The sequence below is a fragment of the Sander vitreus genome, chromosome 22, assembly GCF_031162955.1.
Source record: "Sander vitreus isolate 19-12246 chromosome 22, sanVit1, whole genome shotgun sequence".
Lineage (NCBI taxonomy): Eukaryota > Metazoa > Chordata > Actinopteri > Perciformes > Percidae > Sander > Sander vitreus.
In genome coordinates, this window is record NC_135876.1 from 13,722,680 (window position 1) to 13,743,913 (window position 21,234).

The window sequence follows — 21,234 nt, forward strand, 5'->3', positions numbered from 1 at the left end:
AGATTAGAGAATAGGCTTTCATATCCTTTAAAAGCCACCGCTGTTTTTCTCTTTGGGTTTTTTTTATTTATTTTATTTTTAAACAAAGTTAGGTTATTTATAATTTACGTTTAGCCGACAGTTGCACAAACAGGCATGACAGATCAACTATCCTGTTGATCGTGTTTAATTTCATTAATGATTTTGTTTTAATTCATATTTTTGGTGAGCAATATGATTATTGGGATTTCATTAACATTGAATATAGCCTACTGATAGCCTACCGAGTGTTTCCACCACGAAATGCAGATTTCAAACAGCCACAGATCAGGCCATATCCTGCAAGTCCAGGTCAATGTCCGTCCACATGGGAAAAGCAAAACCATCATTATTCCCTAAAGAATATTCCGATTTTATGTCATTTGAGCTGTTATGCAATATCCAACTGAACTTAAATTAGAAGTCAGTAGCCTAGTCTAGTATATCACAGTAGGCTAATGGCAATGATCCAACGCGAACTGCTCATTGTGGGAAGTGAAAGTGGATCGATAAACTAGGCGCAGACAGGCGTAAAACGGCTAGGCAATATAACCCATAGTCTATAGACTGTATATTGTTTTTATTCCCAACATGAATGTTATTATGATTAAACCACTGGAGGAAGAATTTTCAGATCCTTTCATGTAGCCAAATGTGAATATTGCATTCAGTGAAAGGACCTAAGTACATCATGCTATTAAAGCAAACGCAGGCCTACTCCGAGGTCCATTACAGATCATATATTTTAGCTCTCTAAGTTATTTAGGGCTTAAGCTCATAATGCTTTAGCCTATAGGCCTATGCATAACATTTTGCAAAAATAAGTTTTAAAGTAGTCCAAAATGGAAATACTCAAGTATGGTAAAACTGTAGGTCTACTTCGGGCCTCACATGAAATTAAATATGCACTATGCATTTGGCCTTATGGTTAATATGGCCTTTACAGTCAGTCTACAACATATTTATTTTCCTAACCTTGCTGTGCATCACGCTGACAAAGTTTTAAAACCTGAAGTAGACGAGGTGGTCTTTTTTTCCACTGAGATCCAATATTAAGCTGAAAGGTTCAGCAGCGAATTAAACTTTCATCTTCGGACGCTCTGTGATCCTGGTTTACAAAATGAAGTGTTTGCTCCCTCTGCCGGGACAGCGAGTGTAGGCGGCTACAGCACAACCATCTTTGTCCGTCTTATATGAAAACAACAATGTTGTGCCTAAAATAGAGTCATAGATGACAGAATAAACATTTTAAAGTTAGAATAATTTTACTTTGAGTCTGTTGAAGTTGTAACGTACCACTATCTAAATAAAACACGATAAAAAATGTACTGAGATATGACACCCTAAATTTCGGGGCTAACCAACCTATATTACAAGAGAGCACTCTAGCAACTTAATGCCACCCTTTATAAAAAAAAATACATTTTTTTTGGAATACTTCAGTAGGCCAACGCTTGGGTTACAAAATAAATGTACTAGTCAGGCAGCTGGAAGGACAGTCCGTTTAGGTCCTAAATCCTTTAACGGGGACATGCGCACAAGAAAATTTCTCTTTCTCGGTGGACGCAATGGCGGACGCAGAGTGAGTGTTTTCCGCTGTATTAAAATCTAAGCACATCCACTATTTAAATAGCCATCTTTGGTTAATTTTACACCCTGTATGGGTTGTTTAGTTTACATACACCATAATCCTAGTAGTATTGTTTAGGATTGTGATTTTTATTGTTGTTGTGATCACTTTATGGAGTCTTGTATGTAGCCACAGTAGTACAACATGGCTGTCTCTCCAGCCTCCGTGCACTCGAAAAGTAGCTAGTATCTGTGCTAAAAAGGAGAACAACGTTAAGAATTAACTGCTAGAATAAATCGTGGACTTTTATGGTGATGTTATTGGTTCTGAGGCACGTAGGCTAGCGTTCAAAGGAGTAACGTTAACCCAACCTATATGGAAGCCGGTAAAGGACGGGTTAGCAAGCTAGCAGCTAACGTTAACGTTACCAGCGGCGATAAGATATTTCATCGTAGTAATTTAGCTATGTCAGGATAACCGATATTGTCAATGCAAAGTTTTGTATCTCTTAACAGAAAAAAAGTACCGGCGGTCCCTGAGAGCCTTTTGAAAAGGCGAAAGGCCTTTGCCACCATGAAGGCCATGCGCGTCAAGAAGATGCTGGCTGAGAAAAAGGCAAGTTGCATGCTGGTATATTGGCCTGTTAAGAGCTGATATTTATTAACTCGTGTAGCTGTCTGTGCGGCTGAACATGTAATTTGTGCACTGAATGAGCATATATTGTGTGTTCTCAGGCCCGCAAAGTGACCAGGAAACTGATCTACAAGAGGGCTGAGAAGTACCACAAGGAGTACAGACAGATGTACAGACGTGAAGTCCGCCTCGGCCGTACTGCTCGCAAAGTGGGAAACTTCTATGTGCCAGCTGAGCCCAAACTGGCCTTCGTTGTCAGGATCAGAGGGTGAGTGGTTTCTGGTGTTGATCTGGTGACAGAATTGTTCACTTGTCAGACAAAAGCCTTTCAGTAACATTTACATGGATTACTAGATTTCCAACACAACCTGATGCTCAAGCTTGCGTTGGTTAAATGACTACATGTTCATGCATATATTATCCTGTGTTGCCTACTTGATCCACTTGTTACTGTGGCGATGTCTTGCATTCTAGTTCTACAGAAACTGTTTCAAGCTGTTCTGTTTGTAGTGGTATATGATGGCGTGTGAAACACGTAAGCATAAGTCAGTTAAGGTAAATCAATAATTGGTTAGATAGTGCTGTTTTAAAAGGCACTTTAAGTAATGCCTAAATGTGGTTAATATAGCAATCCATGTAAATGTACTGTCTGCAAATGCTTTGTTCTGTGGTTAATGATGCACTCTCTTTCCCCGACTTATCGACTATGGTGATGCAGCTATGCAACATAAGCCAATTTCTTTCTGAAACCACATTAAATTGAATTGCTGAGAAAGCTGTATACTACTGCAAAGCTTTATGCTAACCACTGACTTAATTTGTTTTATAGTATCAATGGTGTCAGCCCCAAGGTCCGCAAAGTTCTTCAGCTGCTTCGTCTGCGCCAGATCTTCAATGGTGTATTCGTCAGGCTGAACAAGGCTTCAATCAACATGCTTAGGATTGCTGAGCCTTACATCGCTTGGGGGTGAGGCTGTTATTACTAAAACTTGATGGAGACACAAGTCAGTGTGTACTGATATTAACACGGTTATTAGTGACTATAAATGCTCTATCTCTGGAATGTGGTTGATGATGCTGAACTTTTTTCCCCTTCTTATCGACCATGGTGAATACTGACTGAAACTAAGCCAGTTTTGTCTGAAACCACATTCCTTGATAGTAATAGGTACGACAGTGTGCAGTATCTACACATCTGTATTTTAAGAAAATAGTAAGTTTTATTATTCTATGGTTCTTGACTTAACATATAAAGACCTCCTAGTTATGTGAATATCTTGATAGGGGAGAATAGACAGTTTTAATCAGGGCTCCATTAAAATTTCTCCTGATGACACCCTGGATATGCTTCTTTTTGTCTTTGTCTAAAGGTGTCCTCTCTCAACCCCATAGATATTAACGATTTAATGTTGCTGTTCAGGGCTGTTAAATAGACCTAATGTCAAATGTAATTGCAGGAGGTAAAATCATGGCTACACAAACTTATAGGTTATGAGTGAACAATAAAAAGGTTTTTGATCTGGATGTTTGACACTAGTGCTGTAAAATAATTTCCTTCAGTAAAGAAAAAGCTTCATAGTGCTATGGATCTTATTCACAGCAGACATTTTGACTTGTCATAGTAGGAAAAGCATAGCTGAAATTGATAACCTTAACTGGCTCAATTCCATCAGGTGACTTTTCTATGTACTGAGAGGTAAAAGGCATGAAAAATACGACACTCAGTTCTATATCATCTGCTGTGTTCAGTCACAGAGAGCTGCTGCTGCACTGCTCTCTTGGGTTGAAATCTTAAAACAAGTAGCACCTATGGCCCCAACCTAATGATGTAAGAGCAGGTGAATTGACTGATTGAAAACACCTATGACTTCATTGAGTGTTTTAGGTAGGAACTACATTCCATTGTTTTGAGCTAATTTAATAACCTTTTATGACCTGTTGTTCCCCCAGATACCCCAACCTGAAGTCTGTGCGTGAGCTCATCTACAAACGTGGCCATGGCAGGATGAGGAAACAGCGCATTGCCCTCACAGACAACGCTCTGGTGGAGAAGGCCCTCGGTATGGAAACTTAATACTTTTTTATAATTTTTTTTGCTTAAAACCCCTAAAGAAATGGGTTGTACATAGCACAGTATACAGGTGCCTCTATTTTGGGAGAGGGTTTCATAAGAGAACCTCATGTGTAACGTTTGACCAATAACGATTAAGTGTTATTTCTGAGGGAGTGATAATTATGCTTTCTCTGAGCTTAATTTTAGATAAGACATGCTCTTGATCAAGGCAGTATTAAGGTACAATTTAGTGTTATTTATTGCTTCTACAAAGCAAAGTGTCCCAATATAATCAATTACTGTTAGATTAAGGTGTAGTGCTACATGTGGTTAATGATGCACACTTTTTTCCCCGTCTTATCGACCTTGGTGAAAAAACTGAAAACTAAGCCAGTTGTGTCTGAAACCCCATGCTTGTCCAACAGTGACTTTACCATTAGGATGTATTAGTTTTTAGCATAATTATACCCTTGCTTATCAGACTTGTTTAGTTCAACCTTATTGGAACTTTGTGTCGCAAGGTAAAATGTATGTTGAGCTTTAAGAGTCTGGTGAAATGTTGGAATACAATTAACTCATCCATTCTGGGTTAAATTGCTCAATCATTTTGCTAATCAGTAAAGCCAAAGTTGTCTAAAATGCATATCTCAATTGGTAAAACATTTAACATAGCAACTCTTGCTTTCACTGATAACTCACATTTTTAAGTAAAAGTAGTTAAGTGTACGAGCGGTTATGCAATTCAACTTGTTCAACACATTGCTTTTTTGATCTGCAGGCAAATATGGTATCATCTGTGTTGAGGACCTCATCCATGAGATTTACACAGTTGGAAAGAACTTCAAACCCGCCAACAACTTCCTGTGGCCCTTCAAGCTGTCGTCACCCCGCGGTGGTATGAACAAGAAGACCACACACTTTGTGGAGGGAGGAGACGCTGGCAACCGGGAGGATCAGATCAACAGAATGATCCGGAGGATGAACTGAAGTTATGGTGAGTTGGAGGAATATTACAGGTCTAGAAAGTATAACTGGCTCATTGGGTGTGGTTAATGATGCATACTTTTTTCCCCGTCTTATCGACTATGGTGAAAACCAGCTGAAATTAAGCCAATTATGTCTGAAACCACATCTTAGCCATTCATCTTTAAATTATCTACTATACATGCTTTAGTCTGCAAGACAGGAAGAAGTAATATAAGGGCAAAATATTAGATCAAATTAAACAATATGGTAATGATTTTATTCCTACTGACTGTAAAGTTTCTAAATGTGACATCCATCTATGGCACACTCCAGATCGTCTTGTTTGATAACCCTGGATGATTCCTATCTTTAAAGGAAACTTATCAGCCACCTCTTTTGTTCCAAACATTACCACTGTGAAACAAGTGTCTCCAAAATGTAATTTAAGCATCCTCTTACTATGTTAATACAGGTCCAATGACCATACTTTACAAGAAGCAAAAAATGAACATTGTACTTAGTTGTTAACCTAATCTATTGGACATGGTTTTGCATTTGTATTTTGGATCAAGACTCTCCATTTATAACATGGGTTTTTTTTTGTCTTTCAGGTTTTCAAAGGACTCGACATGGACAATAAAAACTTTGGGGGAAAAAAACCGTCTTGTTGTCATTAATGTTGTGACTGTGCCATCCTGTGCAATACACTATTTGTAATTTGGTAATTAGCAGAGGGTAGCCATTTCCCCAGTTGGCCTTATTACATTTTTAATGTGTGTGTGTGTATGTGTATATATATATATATATATATATATATATATATATATATATATATATATATATATATATATATATATATATATATATATATATATATATATATATATATATATATATTTTTTTTTATAAAGCCAATTATTGACCCCTAAAATGACAAGTTGACGACAGTATACAAATTTACAAGTGTAAAACAAACATCGTTCTGAACTGTAGGGCTGATACTTCAGTCACTGACTGAAATTCCCCCATATCTAATATTAAAAAAATGCCTTGTCATTCAATACTAAGTTGAATACCTAAATCAAATGTCATCTTCGTCAGTGAGCCAATACGCGTGCAGCATGTACCAAGATTTTATAATGCTGTTTAACATGAAAAATGCTGTACCGCATAGCAGCTGAAAAATGAGTGAACCGCAATGTTTTGTTAAAATGGGTCGGTATCGGTAAGGTATTTAGCCAACTGGTAATATTGAATTTTTTTTTTAACAATACATGCACATAAAAATGGGGGGGGGGGGGGTTTGCTATCTCAAATGTAAAAAGGGATAAACTTGTTTTGGCCTTAACTAAGATTTGTGATGGAATGTACTATGGACCGACTAACGGTTTTCACTAAGCATGTTACCATGGTGACGCAGTGACTCGGTTACATTTACCACAGTGAGCAGCAGCCTAGCATTGCTGCTCGGGGATGTCTAGCTTTTACAAATTGGCCGTTATAATGGCCATATGTCGTATGTTTGGTCTATAACAGAGTTATGTCTTAAAACGTGTTTAATGGCAGCTCCAACATGATGACTTTCCAGGTTAATGCATCGCTGCCTAACGTTACCGCAAAGGCTTTATTGTCGGAGGGAAGCTCAAATTGCAGCCAGCGCGGCCCTGATGCGGCTAGATATCCAGCATACTGGAACGTTGGCATGGGAGCAGGTGGAGGACAAGCAGCTGTCCGACAAAATAATCAAATAAGGAGGAAATTGCCTGTGATTCAACCCTTGAGCAGTGAGTAAGCGTGCTGTAACGTTAGATGCTAAATTAATCAAGATGCTGCTACAGTAACGGTAACGTCATGTCACCGTTCTCTGTTGTAGAGTCCAGGGATTGGAAAACCTTGGTTAGCGGCTACATAGTTCGAGGGTGAGATGTTAACATTTTGACATAACTTGTTTCTTAGACCAAGCTCATAAGTCAGAATAGCCTCTGGCTGCTATAGAGGTCGCTCACAACAGTAGGCTATGCGAAAAAATAAGTTGTTGCACAAAAAAACTATTGTATGAATGTTAGTAGTGGTATTACAGTTGATAAAATATCCCAGAATAATACACAAATGGTGTACTGTCATTCTGCGTGGTATTCACCTTTTTAAAATCCATGTTTCTCTTCAATCTGTGTTATGTTAGCTCACCTAACCTGGCCAAAGATGACAGACTGGGAACAGAGATCAATGGCCCAGAGAAGGACATCTCTGGAAGACACTTTCTTTTTGATAAACAATGTAAGAATTGCAGAAGAGGCGTTGACCTGTCATTATTACAGTTAAGAGTATATTTATAGGATTAGTTATATATTCTCACTCAGAAGTAAATTCTTTACTTTTCACCTAAAACATTACATTGGATACACATTGAATTTGAGTTTTATTTTCCTGGAATGTAACCCAGACAGCCAGTAGGTGGAGTTGTCGTCATACATAATGATTACATATATGTACATAAGGTTTCATTTCTGTGACTGCAAGTTTGATACTTTGATACTTGCAAACATTGATACTTGAGTGCAACTTTACAGTCACAATTAATACAGTTTGAAAGAGCTTAGCCACATTACATATACACTTTTGTTTTAAAATATCCTTTTAGAAAATGACTTTCTTCATATCAGATGTCAGTTTTAAATAGCTATATCTAATTATGTTTAGGTGCGAGGTTAGAGAGGACCAGAACTGTGATTCCTCCACTGACAAGAGACTACCATGTGCACAGACCCGGCAACCAGCATCCCCTCAGCCTCTCCAAGAAGCTTTCCCACAGTCATGCAGGGCGGCCTTTCACCTTAGGGTAACCAGTGGATTAATGTCACTCAGCCCAGTAGTTGTAGCTGTAGTCTTCATGGCATATTTCTGAAGACAGCTGCACAGATTGCAGTAATTACACTGAGCCACTGTCTCATATATAAAAATAATTACAAGAATATGAACTGAGAAAAGGTAGCCAGACACAATTTTGACAGGCATAATTTCTCTTTCACAGACAATTTTATTAATCTGGCAACATGGGGAGCATGATTATAGCTAAAATTGAATCAAGTGTTTGCACAATGATGAGCTCATAATCAGTTATTACTATTAGTCCATTTGTGGGAACAGTTTAGTTTGATGGCACACTGCTTCACTTTCACATAGTACGTAACAATCCTTTAATATAATTTCATATAATTTTCACATGAAATAATTGGGTCTTCTGAAAGCAAAATATAAAGGAAATTGAAAGTAATTAACCAAAACCAATTACAAATTATTGATCCCAAAAGCCATATGTGCAGCCCTACCTTTTTATATGTTCATAACGTCCTTAATTCTTCTTCCAGCTACCCTGAAAGATATGATCTGAATACAACTCCAGCCATCCTCTTTCCCTCCACTTTAGTCCTCAATGGCAGAAACACCTTCTCCGCTGAGAACTGCAAGCTTAGCAGGTATTTTTGCCCTTATAAACTAAATTAGACCAAGCTAATCAATAGTTCTCTCAATTGTTTCTCACACTTATCCCTCTTCTGCTTCCCTTCTGTTCTGCAGGCCTAAGGTGAATTATCCAACCTACAACCTACTGACTGTTAAAGATAATCAAAAGAGTGAGTTATTTTAGTGCATCGACTGTGAAGTATTCATCGTGGTCTTGACGAGTTAGGTCAAAACGCCTCTGTCTGCGTAGCAAGGGGAATCCAACCTGCATATGTGTTTATGATGTTGATTTATTGGCAGCAAACATGTTAGTTTTTTGGATTTTCCTTCTTCAAACTAAAAGCATGGATACTTTGCCTAAGTATTGCAAGTTGCAGGGTACCTTGTTGTTTGTGGTTCATAACAAAGTGGGTCAAGAGGTCACATGAAGAGAGGGAGGGTTCGGTGTTGTCAGGTGGACTTTAAATTAAATCAATATTACTCTTAACATGAGGAGATGTAGAATAAACCCAACACCGCAGTCTAACATCATGAAAATGCCCCATATATTATACGTATTATTTTTAGTGTATATATCTTCTTATAGATGTCATCCTAATATGTCTTCTTCTCTCCCTTTTATCCATCTCTCTTTCTGTGTCTTTCCCTCTCTCTTGCTCACCTCTTGCCACACAGGCCAGTCCTATCCAGACCCAGTGGTCGGAGCCTCTCGCTCTTTTATCCACAGGATATCTGAGCTGTCCACCTTGGAGGGTGAGACGGTGAGACAAGAAAAGCTCAAGAAAATGAGGAAAGCTAAAAAACCTTCATCCTGACAATCACCTTCTTCCCAGTCACTCTGGTCAAGGATCAAAACCTTTGAGTCTGTGCCAACAACTACTGAGCAAAATAAAACATTTAAGGCACCATGTTCTTTTCAGTGGCTTGTTCTGACTGCTTGTTTGTCCTCAGTGGTATTAGTTTTCTGCCTAACATGGCTGGTCTTCACATTTTGGGATTCCTGACCTGAGCTCCTCTATTAGTGATTGCATGTGGTATTTACTGTGGTAAATTACAGTGTTCGCTATGACAACAAATGCTGATGATGAATATTAAATATTTTCTTTTCTGACTCACAGCTGTCAGTAGTTTTCCACTCAACATATGCATGACAAGATATTTATTTTACCTATCTAATGACTTGTAATGGCTGTTATGTAATTCTGCCATAATTATCGCTGTATCATGAATATGTTGAAGTGCTGTAAAGCTCGGATCTCATTACAAGAGTGTTTAAAACATTGCCGTTGTATATGAATCAAGCTGTGTGGAATATCTATGTACATATTGAATAGTTTAGCAAAACCATTATTGTGCCTTGTGAAATGTCTTCCTGGAATTAAATAAATTTCTTTTTGTTGTTACTCCTTTTGTTACGAAAATTTCTCTTTTGTGAGTCATGAGTTTTGTTATAGCTTCTAGAGGAAAAAAAAGGGAGCGTCCCCTTTTGGCACATATACTACATATCGACCAGCGCGGTATTGAGAATGCCTAAAAGATTGCAATGAAACATAATCTGCATTCCATATCTACAAAACAGACAAAAAACTGTGCCCCCAGATCCCAGAATGTGGTACTTTCCCACATAATGCATTGTTGTATTGTATGGAGGGAAGATCATGTCTCTGAATAGTCTTCATTGTATTTCACAAAGACAGCATAGTGTTTTTGTTTAGAGAAATGAGGATTTTATTATTTAAAGATGTAGCAGCTGGAGTCCTGATTTCTTGTTTATTTGTGATACTATGAATTTTTGTGACTTTTTTCGACATACTATACAATGACTTTTTTCGAAATACTGTACTATGACTTTTTTGCTTTTTTTGGCATACTATAACTCATGTTTTTATGACTTTTTTTCGACATACTATGGATCTACTATGACTTTTTAATTACTTTTTTCATAATACTATGACATTTTGGACTTTTTTTGACATACTATACCATGACAATTTTATGACTTTTTTCAATATATACTATGACTTTTTTCACTTATTTCGACACTATATTATACTGTGACGTTTTTATGACTTTTTTGACATACTATACTATGACGTTTTTCGACATAGTATACTATGACTTTTTTTGACATGCTATTCTACGACCTTTTTCGACATGTTATTCTATGACTTTTTATATTTGTTTTAGCAATAATATGTAACACTTGTACATGAATAAAGGTGTTTCTTTTCAATGTGTTATGTTTTAACTTTTTTTTAATTTTCAGAAGAAAGACACTTCTTAACCTCATACAATAAAACTTGGTTTCATGATACCTGTGTGTGACACTACTCACAAAGATTTGATATTTCAATGTAACTATGCTATGACACTTTTTTCGAATTTTCATATATTTTATTTTGATACTATACTATGACTTGTTTTTCATTATTTACATACTATGCTATGACATTTTTCCGAATTTTATACTATTTTATTTTATACTATACTATGACTTGTTTTTCTTCTTTTTTTGACATACAATGCTATGACTTACTTTTTTGACATACTATGACTTTTCAACATGCTATAATGTCTTTTTATATATATATATATATATATATAAACACAAATTATGATATATATAGATATATATATATATATATCTATATATATCATAATTTGTTTTAGCAATAATGTGTAAGACTTGTACATGGATAAAAGTGTTTCTTTTCACTGTGTTATGTTTTTACTTCTTCTAAAAAAGTTAAAAAGTGACAAGACAGACACTTCTCAACATTAATACAATAAAACTTGGTTTCATGATACCTGTGTGTGACACTACTTTAATAAAGTGTATTTTTATATTTATTATTACTAATACTTTTTTCTACATACTATACTATGACTTTTTCAAAAAAATGTTGACATACTATACTATGACTTTTTTCTACATATTGTACTATGACTTTTTTTTTAATTGTTTCGACATACTATACAATGACTTTTTTATGACTTTTTTCAACATGCTATACTAGGACTTTCTTTTTTAACTTTTTCGACATACTACATTATGAGCTTTTTATGACGTTTTACATACTATACTATGACTTTTTTTAATATGCTATAAAATGACTTTTTTTGTTTACTTTTCTTGACATGCTATGATATGATTTTTTTTTACTGATTTCGACATGCTATACTATGTCTTTTTTTGACATACTATACTATGGCTTTTTTCGCCATGCTATAATATGACCTTTTATTTACTTTTTCTGACATGCTATACTATGACTTTTTTACACATGCTATAATAAGACTTTTTTTCGCCAAACTATACTATGACTTTTTTCGACTTTTTTCGACATACTATACTATGACTTTTTTTTGACATACTATACAATGACTTTTTTTAATATGCTATAATATGACTTTTTTGTTTATTTTTTTCAACATGCTATGCTATGACTTTTTTCGACATGCTATGATATGATTTTTTTTTAAACTTTTCCGATATACTACATTATGAGTTTTTTATGACGTTTTACATACTATACTATGACTTTCTTTAATATGCTATAATATGACTTTTTTTCGACATGCTATACTATGACTTTTTTCGACATGCTTTGATATGATTTTTTTTTACTCATTTCGACATGCTATACTATGTCTTTTTTTGACATACTATACTATGACTTTTTTCACCATGCTATAATATGACCTTTTATTTACTTTTTTTGAACACTTTTCCGACATACTACATTATGAGCTATGACGTTTTACATGCTATACTATGACTTTTCTTTTCGCCATGCTATACTATGACTTTTTTTCGACATGCTATACTATGACTTTTTTCGACATGCTTTGACTATGATCTTTTTACTCATTTCGACATGCTATACTATGTACTTTTTTTGACATGCTATACTATGACTTTTTTACACATGCTATAATATGACTTTTTTACACATGCTATAATAAGACTTTTTTCGACATACTATACTATGACTTTTTTCGACTTTTTTCGACATACTATACTATGACTTTCTTTTTTAATTTTTTCGACATACTACATTATGAGCTTTTTATGACGTTTTACATACTATACTATGACTTTTTTTAATATGCTATAATATGACTTTTTCTTTTTTACTTTTTTCGACATGCTATACCATGACTTTTTTCGACATGCTATGATATGACTTTTTTTTTTTTACTTATTTCGACATGCTATACTATGACTTTTTTACACATGCTATAATAAGACTTTTTTTCGCCAAACTATACTATGACTTTTTTCGACTTTTTTCGACATACTATACTATGACTTTTTTTTGACATACTATACAATGACTTTTTTTAATATGCTATAATATGACTTTTTTGTTTACTTTTTTCAACATGCTATACAATGACTTTTTTATGACTGTTTTCAACATGCTATACTGTTGACTTTTTTGACATACTACATTATGACCCTTTTATGACTTTTTAAATACTATACTATGACTTTCTTTCAATATACTATACTATGACTTTTGTCAACATACTATACTATGACTTTTTTCGGCTTTTTTTTAACTTACTATATAATGACTTTTTTGACATGCTATACTATGACTTTTTTTTAAAACTTTTTTGGACATCCTATACAGGACTTTTTATGACATTTGTTTTAGCAATAATGTGTTACACTTGTACATGAATAAAAGTGTTTCTTTTCATTGTGTTATGTTTTTACTTCTTTTAAAAAGTTACACAAGACAGACACTTCTTAACATCATACAATAAAACTTGGTTTCATGATACCTGTGTGTGACACTACTTCAATAAAGTGTTTTTGAATATTTATTATGCCATGACCTTTTTCGACATACTATACTATGATGTTCTTTGACTTTTTTTAGACATGCTATACTATGACTTTTTTGACATGCTATGCTATGAATTTTTGTCACATTTGTTTTAGCAATAATGTGTAAGACTTGTACATGAATAAAAGTGTTTCTTTTCACTGTGTTATGTTTTTACTTCTTTTGAAAAATTACACAAGACAGACTTCTCAACATCAATACAACGTGGTTTCATCATACTGTGTGTGCGACACAGTGTATTTGAAAATGTACTATGTAACACTATGCTGTGACTTTTATAACTTTTTCGACATACTACATTATGAGGTTTTTATGACTTTTTCCATACTATACTATGACTTTTTTTTCGATATACTATATTACTTTTTTTTCTCAACTTTTTCGACTTATTATACTATGACTTTTTTCCCTTTTTTCAACATGCTATATATACTATGACTTTTTCGACTATTTTCAACATTCTACACTATGACTGTTTTTTTTTACTTTTTTCAACATACTATGACAGTTTTATGACTTTTTTTTCTACTTATACTATGACTATTTTTACTCATTTCGACACATACAATATTATGGCGTTTTCAAAATACTATACAATGGTTTTGACTTTTTCAACATACTTTGCTATGACTTTTTTATTACTTTTTTTGTCATACTATATCAATTACTTTTTTCGATGTAATATACTATGACTTTGTTATGATTTTTTTTGACATACTATACTGTGACGTTTTTTTTACTTTTTTAAACATACTTTACTATGACTTTTTTCGATGTACTATACTATGACTTTTTCACGACTTTTAATGACATACTATACCATGACGTTTCTATGACATAATATACTATGACTTTTTTATGACCTTTTGGACATACTTTACTATAACGTTTTTATGACTTTTTTTAACATACTATACTATGACTTTGTTATGATTTTTTTCGCCATACTTTTCATGACATACGATAATATAACTTTATGAGACTTTTTATGACTTTTTTCATCATACTATACTATTTCAATAAGGAGAGACCTCAATTTGAGTGAACAATTATTTATTGACGTGTGCACATTAATTATAAATTATATTCTTTGGCGATTAGATATCGTGACATCATCGAATTCCCATCGTGACGTCATTATATTTAAAGGGGGCATGTAGGATACCCCTCTGATGGAGTCTAGACACTGGTGGTGATGGTAATGACTGAAGAGGATGCTGAGACCTGGATGCATGGGAAGAGGAGCGAGGTCTGGTGAGCTCAGACCTGGGAGCTGGATTTGATGAACTGGAGGTGAACAGGCTGGAGGAGGGTCGCAACGATTCACACTGAAATGAGAGCTGACAGCAAAAGAGAGGAAAACATTTAAATATTGACAGCAAAAATGTGATTGGGCTAAAACTAGTTGGTTTAACTTAAAGAAACATTCTCTAATCAGCAGATAATGTGATGCAGGAGGAGAGGGAGAGTGAGGTGAATGAGAATGAGTGAGTAACAATACAGTCTTCCTGGCTGAACCTATGCTAAAATTCATGACTTTTTTTTTTGACATACTACACTGTGACATTTTCATGACTTTTTTTGACATAATATACTATGACATTTTATTACTTTTTCATGACTTAAAATACCATACTATGTCTTTTTTAGTCATACTATACCATTACTTCTTTTTTTTAAATACTATACTATGACATTTTATGATTTTTTCCGACATACTACTGCCACGTTTTTTTAAAACTATTATTAAACTGTTATACTTTAACGGTTTTATGACTTTTTTCGACATGGTATACCATTACTTTTTAGTACTTCTTTTGACATGCTATAACGTTTTTATGACTTTTTCAAACATACTATACTATGACTTTGTTCAACATAGGAACTATACAATGATAGTATATGATGTCATAAATCAATCATAAAATGTCATAAAAGTCATAGTATACTATGCCATTAAAAGTCATAAAAAGTCATAGTATAGTATATTATAAACATGTCATAAAAATGTCACAATGTTACTAATTGTCATGGTCATAATATAGTAAATCATAAAAATGATCATAGTAGTATGTAATTAAAATTGACATTTTATAGGATTTTATAAAATTGTCAGTGAAAATGTCATAGTATAGTATGTTTTAAAAGTCATAAAAATAAAGTATGTCATAAAATATCATAAAAAGTATCGTACAGTATGCCATAAAATGTTATAGTATAGTATGCCAAAAAAGTCATAAAAAGTCACAATATAGTACTTCATAAAAATTATCATAGTATAGTATGTAATTAAAATTTGCATATTATAGGATGTCATAAAATTGTCAGTGAAAATGTCATAGTATAGTATGTTATAAAAGTCATACAAATAAAGTATTTCATTAAGCAGTTATAAAATATCATAAAATGTCATAAAAATGTCTTATTATAGTATGACATAAATTGTCATAAAAAGTCATAGTATAGTATGCCCATAGACTGTTAAAACTAGAGTATGCCATAAAAATGTCATAAAATGTAGTAAGTCATAAAATTGTGAAAAGGTCATAGAATAGTATGTCATAAAAATGCTATAAAAATGTCATAGTATAGTATATCATAAAAATGTCATAAAAAGTTGCATAATAAAGTATGCCTTAAATATATAAAAATAAACTTTTAATTTTGTTTATTTGATAGGGACAAATGCTACCACATTGATATTTGAAACACAAATCTCCAATGTACAGCATCACAGCATTTATAGCTATTGCTCATTTCCAATGCCCGTCCCTAGCTTGATGGTGTTTTAAGCCCCCAACGTTGACTTCAAGGCAGCGCTGCGACCGTCAATTTCAAGGCACCTAACCCTAACCCTAACCTTAACCCTAACCATTGCCTAATCCTAGTGTCTTCCAGGCAACGACGTTGGGGGCTTAAAACACCAAACACCCCGTCCCTATTTGTTGTATTGCTTTTAACTCAATGGGCAGCTCATTCCATGCATTAGCTCCCTTCATTGAGAAGGATGTCTGGCCAAAAGAGGTTTTTCTGTAGGATATTTTACAGTTCTCTGCGATTGTATTTCTAGAGGACAATCCACTGGCCTGTGATGGTTGCACCATGTAACAGAAAGCCTGATGAGCCTGTCCATGTAAGCACTTCTAGATGAGATTGGAGTTAGGGTTAGGCATAGTATAGTTCGCCATAAAAATATCATAAAGAATGTCATAGTATAGTATGTCATAAAACGTCATAAAAAGTATGTCATAAAAAGTCATAGTATAATATGTCATAAAAATGATCATAGTGTAGTTGCCATAAAAAATGGGGCAAAAAGAATGGGTATGCATATTTCTGACTTTGTACTTACATTGAGTTTTAGTTGTGACCCTACACTGAGTTTAATGCATCTGACCCCTACTGTCTGGTCCCGTAGCGGCTTTGCGGCTAGCATGTAGCATGTGGGACCGGACAGGGTGGTGCCTGAGAGTGACGGATCAAAGCTTCTTGATGATTTGAAACACTTTCAAGTGAAAGATCAAGAATGGAGGAGAAGATAGTCAACAAAGAGCAGAAACAGTCATCGAGATGTGCGTAAGGATTTTGGTCACTATGTCATATTGAAACTCAGCTGTTAACTGTGTTTAATTTCAGGGAGTGTATCCCTAAGCTCCCTAATAAATACAAATGTGATGTTGTCAAATGTTGAGCTCTGTTTGTGTTTCTCTCTCCCTCCCTGTGGATAGTGAGGTGTGCATTTCAGAGACACAGAGTGACCTAGAAACACAGAGCCATCCCCTTATTCAAGTGAAGGGGTTGTATTCACGCTCAGACGGAGGCCGAGTCTCCCTCTTCTTGCAGGGTTTTTAACATCCCTTTCAAGTGTAGTGGAACAAAATGACCTGGAACAAACAGTCAACAATGAAGTCTTTAATAAGAGCTCTATTGGGGCCTGCCCACAAGTGGTTTATCGTTTCACTGTACTTCCACGGTACTCTTAACCAGGACAGTGCTAGATGAAGAATACATACTCTGTTGGTGCAACAAAGCTAAATAGTTTGATCATGCCTTGAATGGACAGTTCAAGTTCAGGTACAGCTGTGTCTTTATGTTGAATGGAAAGGTTTTGCTGACATTTGCTTCCAAAATCTACATGTCATATAATATTATTAATGTGGGATTTCTCTAAGAAAGTGAGGGTAGAGTGTATGTCCCAAGTGAAGAAAAACCAGGTTGTGTTACTTTTTCACCTGACTTGATTTGGTGCCAGTTGACTCTATCAGCTGGGATCAGAGAATGTAGCCTGTCTGCCAAATTATAACTTGGCCAATGCCTCAAATAAAAAAATGCTCTAAATATGTTTGGGACAAAGATCAGTGCTTTATTCCCTTCAAAATAAATGTGTTTGCTGTTTAATGTGCCAGTGCACTACCTGAAGTCATAGCAGCTATAATCAATATTTCTATAACAACAATGGGTCAAATGAGTAATATGTAATGTTTTGTTGTTTTCAGCCTGTAACTTTATTGTTTTGGTTGACACTTTAGGGTTCCAGCTTTCTCAAATGTAAGGAGTTGCTGCTTTTACTTGTCTTACATTTGAGTAAATTGAATATTTGGGGTTTTTAAACTGCTGGTAAGACAAAACAAGACATTTGATGACGTCATCTTAGGCTCTAGGATATGGTGATGAATATTTTTCACTATTTTGTGATGTGTTTTGTAGATGTCAGACACACATAAAACCGACAGATGTCGGACTGCCAAGCTCATTGCATTGCAGTCTTCATCAGGTGAGTAATCTCTCCCAACCCCACAGCATCATATCTTCTATTTACAAAGAAATGAACATAAAAAGACCTCCAGCCAACCAATAAAAATTCTTGCTTAATAAAGGCTTTAACCCGCCGACTGATCCCTGCTCTGTTGTGAAACCAGTTTGGGCTCTAACGAAGCATGTCAAAAGATCCTTAAAGATAGTTACAGTGATAAAAAACAAATAATAGAGCAAACAAGCAACATTTGTCAACAGGTCCTGGTCCCATGGTAAGCTGTGTGTCTGTGTATTCATGTGGGGCACTGGGAGGTCAAATCTTTGTCTTTGCCATCAGAGCAGAGCCAAAAACAATGTCAAATACATGGCGAATGGGCTTACTGTGCTGCAAATATTCTAGTTTCTTTGCTTAGCAAAATACCCCACACACACACACACACACACACACACACACACACACACACACACACACACACACACACACACACACACAAACTAGTGTCTATAGGGGCCTAACCTTTCCACTGCTCTCTGACATTTCACAGTATGATTAATGGAATATTACCTGAAGTCTCATCTCTCTCAGAGGCAGGGGTCCCACCCCCACCCACACATTGTGCCTCATCTGCATGCCCCTACTTCTAATGTCCGCATTGACCTACACACATATGGGACTAATATGCCAAGATAGGTAACTGATAAGGGGACTATTATCTGTAATGAGAGGTTTGGGTGGGAAAAACCCTTCACTTTCACTGTCTTTGTTGTCATTACAATGGTGCTGATCCAAGGCCGGCAGCCTGCAGAGTGTGTCATGAGCCTCTCTGCTGCCGCGGCCCTGGATTAACGTATTATCATCCATATCACACAGTAATGACCTGTAATGAATAGAGCATCATTAGTGGGATGTACAAGATGGCTCCTCAAATAGATATTCATGTAAGTGTGATGTGAATAGCAAGAGACTCGCCAGGGTCATGATGGTAGTTGTAATCCTCAGGTAGAGAGCAGGCACTGGCACTTACATGTAAATATGTACTTATCTGTTTCCCTGTTCGTCCCAGTGTTCTGATGACACAAGCCAAGTCAAACATCCACCTTCTCAACTCTTTAAATAATGAGTCATACTTTACTGTGTGTGTCATAGCCAGGTACACTATTCACAAGAACTGTAAAATACTTTCTCAAATGACATTGCATGGTCAATGCAGTACACAAATTACTGAAATTCAGTTACATAAACAAATAATGTATGTACACTCTATTACAGCCCCCCCACACCCACCCACACACACACACACACACACACACACACACACACACACACACACACACACACACACACACACACACACACCAAATGTACGGATGTAAACGTGGAGGGAGGAAGTAGGGGACAGCTAAACAGTAAATTCAGAGGAACGAGGACAAAGGCTTCCATTCATGGGACAGAAACTGACTGCACTCGTCAGACAGAAACAAACTCAGATTAATTAGTCGGACTAACTTTTAAATTAAATATTTGGTTATGATTAAATAGTTTTGAGGTCACGCTATTTTGCATTGATGTAAAATTTTTGGTTATATATTGGATCTTGGACATCAGTATGAAGGTGAAAAAAGTGACAACTAAAAAATAAGGTTCCACCATGTACCACATATTGGAATTGCCATTAGTTATTGTCAAAATATAAATACTTTTTGTGCACTGTGCTATTGTGTATAATTCCCCACAAAGCAAAAATACCTGTGTGATAGGGTGTTATTCTGGTCAGAGGTGACATCATCAGTGTACCTTTACAACAAGTGGCGCAATGAAAAGGTGAATTCTAGCATTTGTCAACAAAGGTTGTAAAACTATAGCAACCCAGGTCAGTGGTTACCATGGGGACAGCCACAGTTTGCATTCCCCACATAGGCGAGATGAAGCAAGGATTCACCCTGCCGTCTCCTTGACGCCCAGCACAAGAAGTGGTGGCACGCACACTTTCATTCCAATCTCTCGTCTCTCGTTATCTCTTGTATTTGTCAAATCAAATTAGTTTAGTTCAGCCTCTCACATTGCAGCTTGTGACAGAGTTTGAAGACAGAAAACACACACGGTTCACCATCTTCAGACACGCTAACATGGGCTTAATCTCCTTTCCTCTCTACTCACATACACTAAGAACATTTCAAGCAGGGTGTGTTACTGTAGGAAGGCAGATTGTCTTTGACAAGTGCACAGTGAGGGCAGGAGGTCCGGGGTTGGGGGCCTGTCAGATGTAAAACACACAGGCTTTGATGTGCACTTCCAACATGCTGGAGCAATAGCAAACTGATGCAGTTGTAAGTCTTGCATCAGTAGACAGATCAAATCAGCAGTGAAAATGCAATGTGTGTGAGTGTGTTAGCCTTAGAGAAATTTTAGGGGACTAAATATCCACGATTTGGAAAACCGACACCTTCTCAAAACAATTGAAAATAAGTTCTAAGTTATATAAGTTTCTTTTTCAAAGAGAAATTATGTAACATAAGACTTTACGATGAGATCATCTATTATCTGAACATATGTCATATTTAATATTTGTAGAAAATGACCAATACAACTTTTACTTCTGAAGTCAGTCTGGGTTCAGCCCCCTCAAACTTTAATATACACAGATTCAGACACATGTTCCACAGAGATGCTGCTGCTGCTGATGATTATGGTGAAGATGAAGGCTATTACATTCGCTTGACCTACCTGCTTATGTCGAGAACAAGAATCAAAGGACCCAAACAGACCCCCCTCCGCTTTCCGCAATGCTTTTTTTCAAGACAGCAGAGGCAAAGTATCCAGATTATTGCAAATGTCTGCTCCTTCTAAAGCAGTAGGCATAGGGAGGCCTCATTTGTTTCCCATGAGATGGAGGAGGAACTGCTCAAATAAAAGCTGA

At 35.7% G+C, this 21,234-nt stretch overlaps 2 protein-coding genes and 3 non-coding genes across 5 annotated transcripts; all 5 read left to right on the forward strand.

The window, feature by feature from the left end:
* The first annotated feature begins 1,532 nt into the window (after positions 1-1,532).
* On the forward strand, positions 1,533-5,899 carry rpl7 (ribosomal protein L7). Its single transcript, XM_078280736.1, has 7 exons — positions 1,533-1,600; positions 2,104-2,203; positions 2,323-2,489; positions 3,051-3,188; positions 4,172-4,281; positions 5,053-5,268; positions 5,852-5,899. The coding sequence occupies exons 1-6, from the start codon at positions 1,587-1,589 to the stop codon at positions 5,259-5,261; spliced, it is 738 nt and encodes a 245-aa protein (XP_078136862.1). The 5' UTR covers positions 1,533-1,586; the 3' UTR covers positions 5,262-5,268; positions 5,852-5,899.
* On the forward strand, positions 3,283-3,374 carry LOC144537535 (small nucleolar SNORD12/SNORD106). The gene has a single exon (XR_013503862.1). It is a non-coding gene; the product is annotated as a small nucleolar SNORD12/SNORD106 (small nucleolar RNA).
* LOC144537539 (small nucleolar SNORD12/SNORD106) lies at positions 4,598-4,687 on the forward strand. Its single transcript, XR_013503865.1, has one exon. It is a non-coding gene; the product is annotated as a small nucleolar SNORD12/SNORD106 (small nucleolar RNA).
* On the forward strand, positions 5,317-5,407 carry LOC144537538 (small nucleolar SNORD12/SNORD106). The gene has a single exon (XR_013503864.1). It is a non-coding gene; the product is annotated as a small nucleolar SNORD12/SNORD106 (small nucleolar RNA).
* A 651-nt stretch (positions 5,900-6,550) lies between the features above and the next one.
* Positions 6,551-10,105, forward strand: c22h8orf89 (chromosome 22 C8orf89 homolog). Its single transcript, XM_078280541.1, has 7 exons — positions 6,551-7,024; positions 7,114-7,159; positions 7,423-7,517; positions 7,941-8,079; positions 8,609-8,716; positions 8,817-8,872; positions 9,378-10,105. Exons 1-7 carry the CDS (start codon positions 6,814-6,816, stop codon positions 9,515-9,517), a joined length of 795 nt encoding a protein of 264 aa, XP_078136667.1. The 5' UTR covers positions 6,551-6,813; the 3' UTR covers positions 9,518-10,105.
* Positions 10,106-21,234: the final 11,129 nt, after the last annotated feature.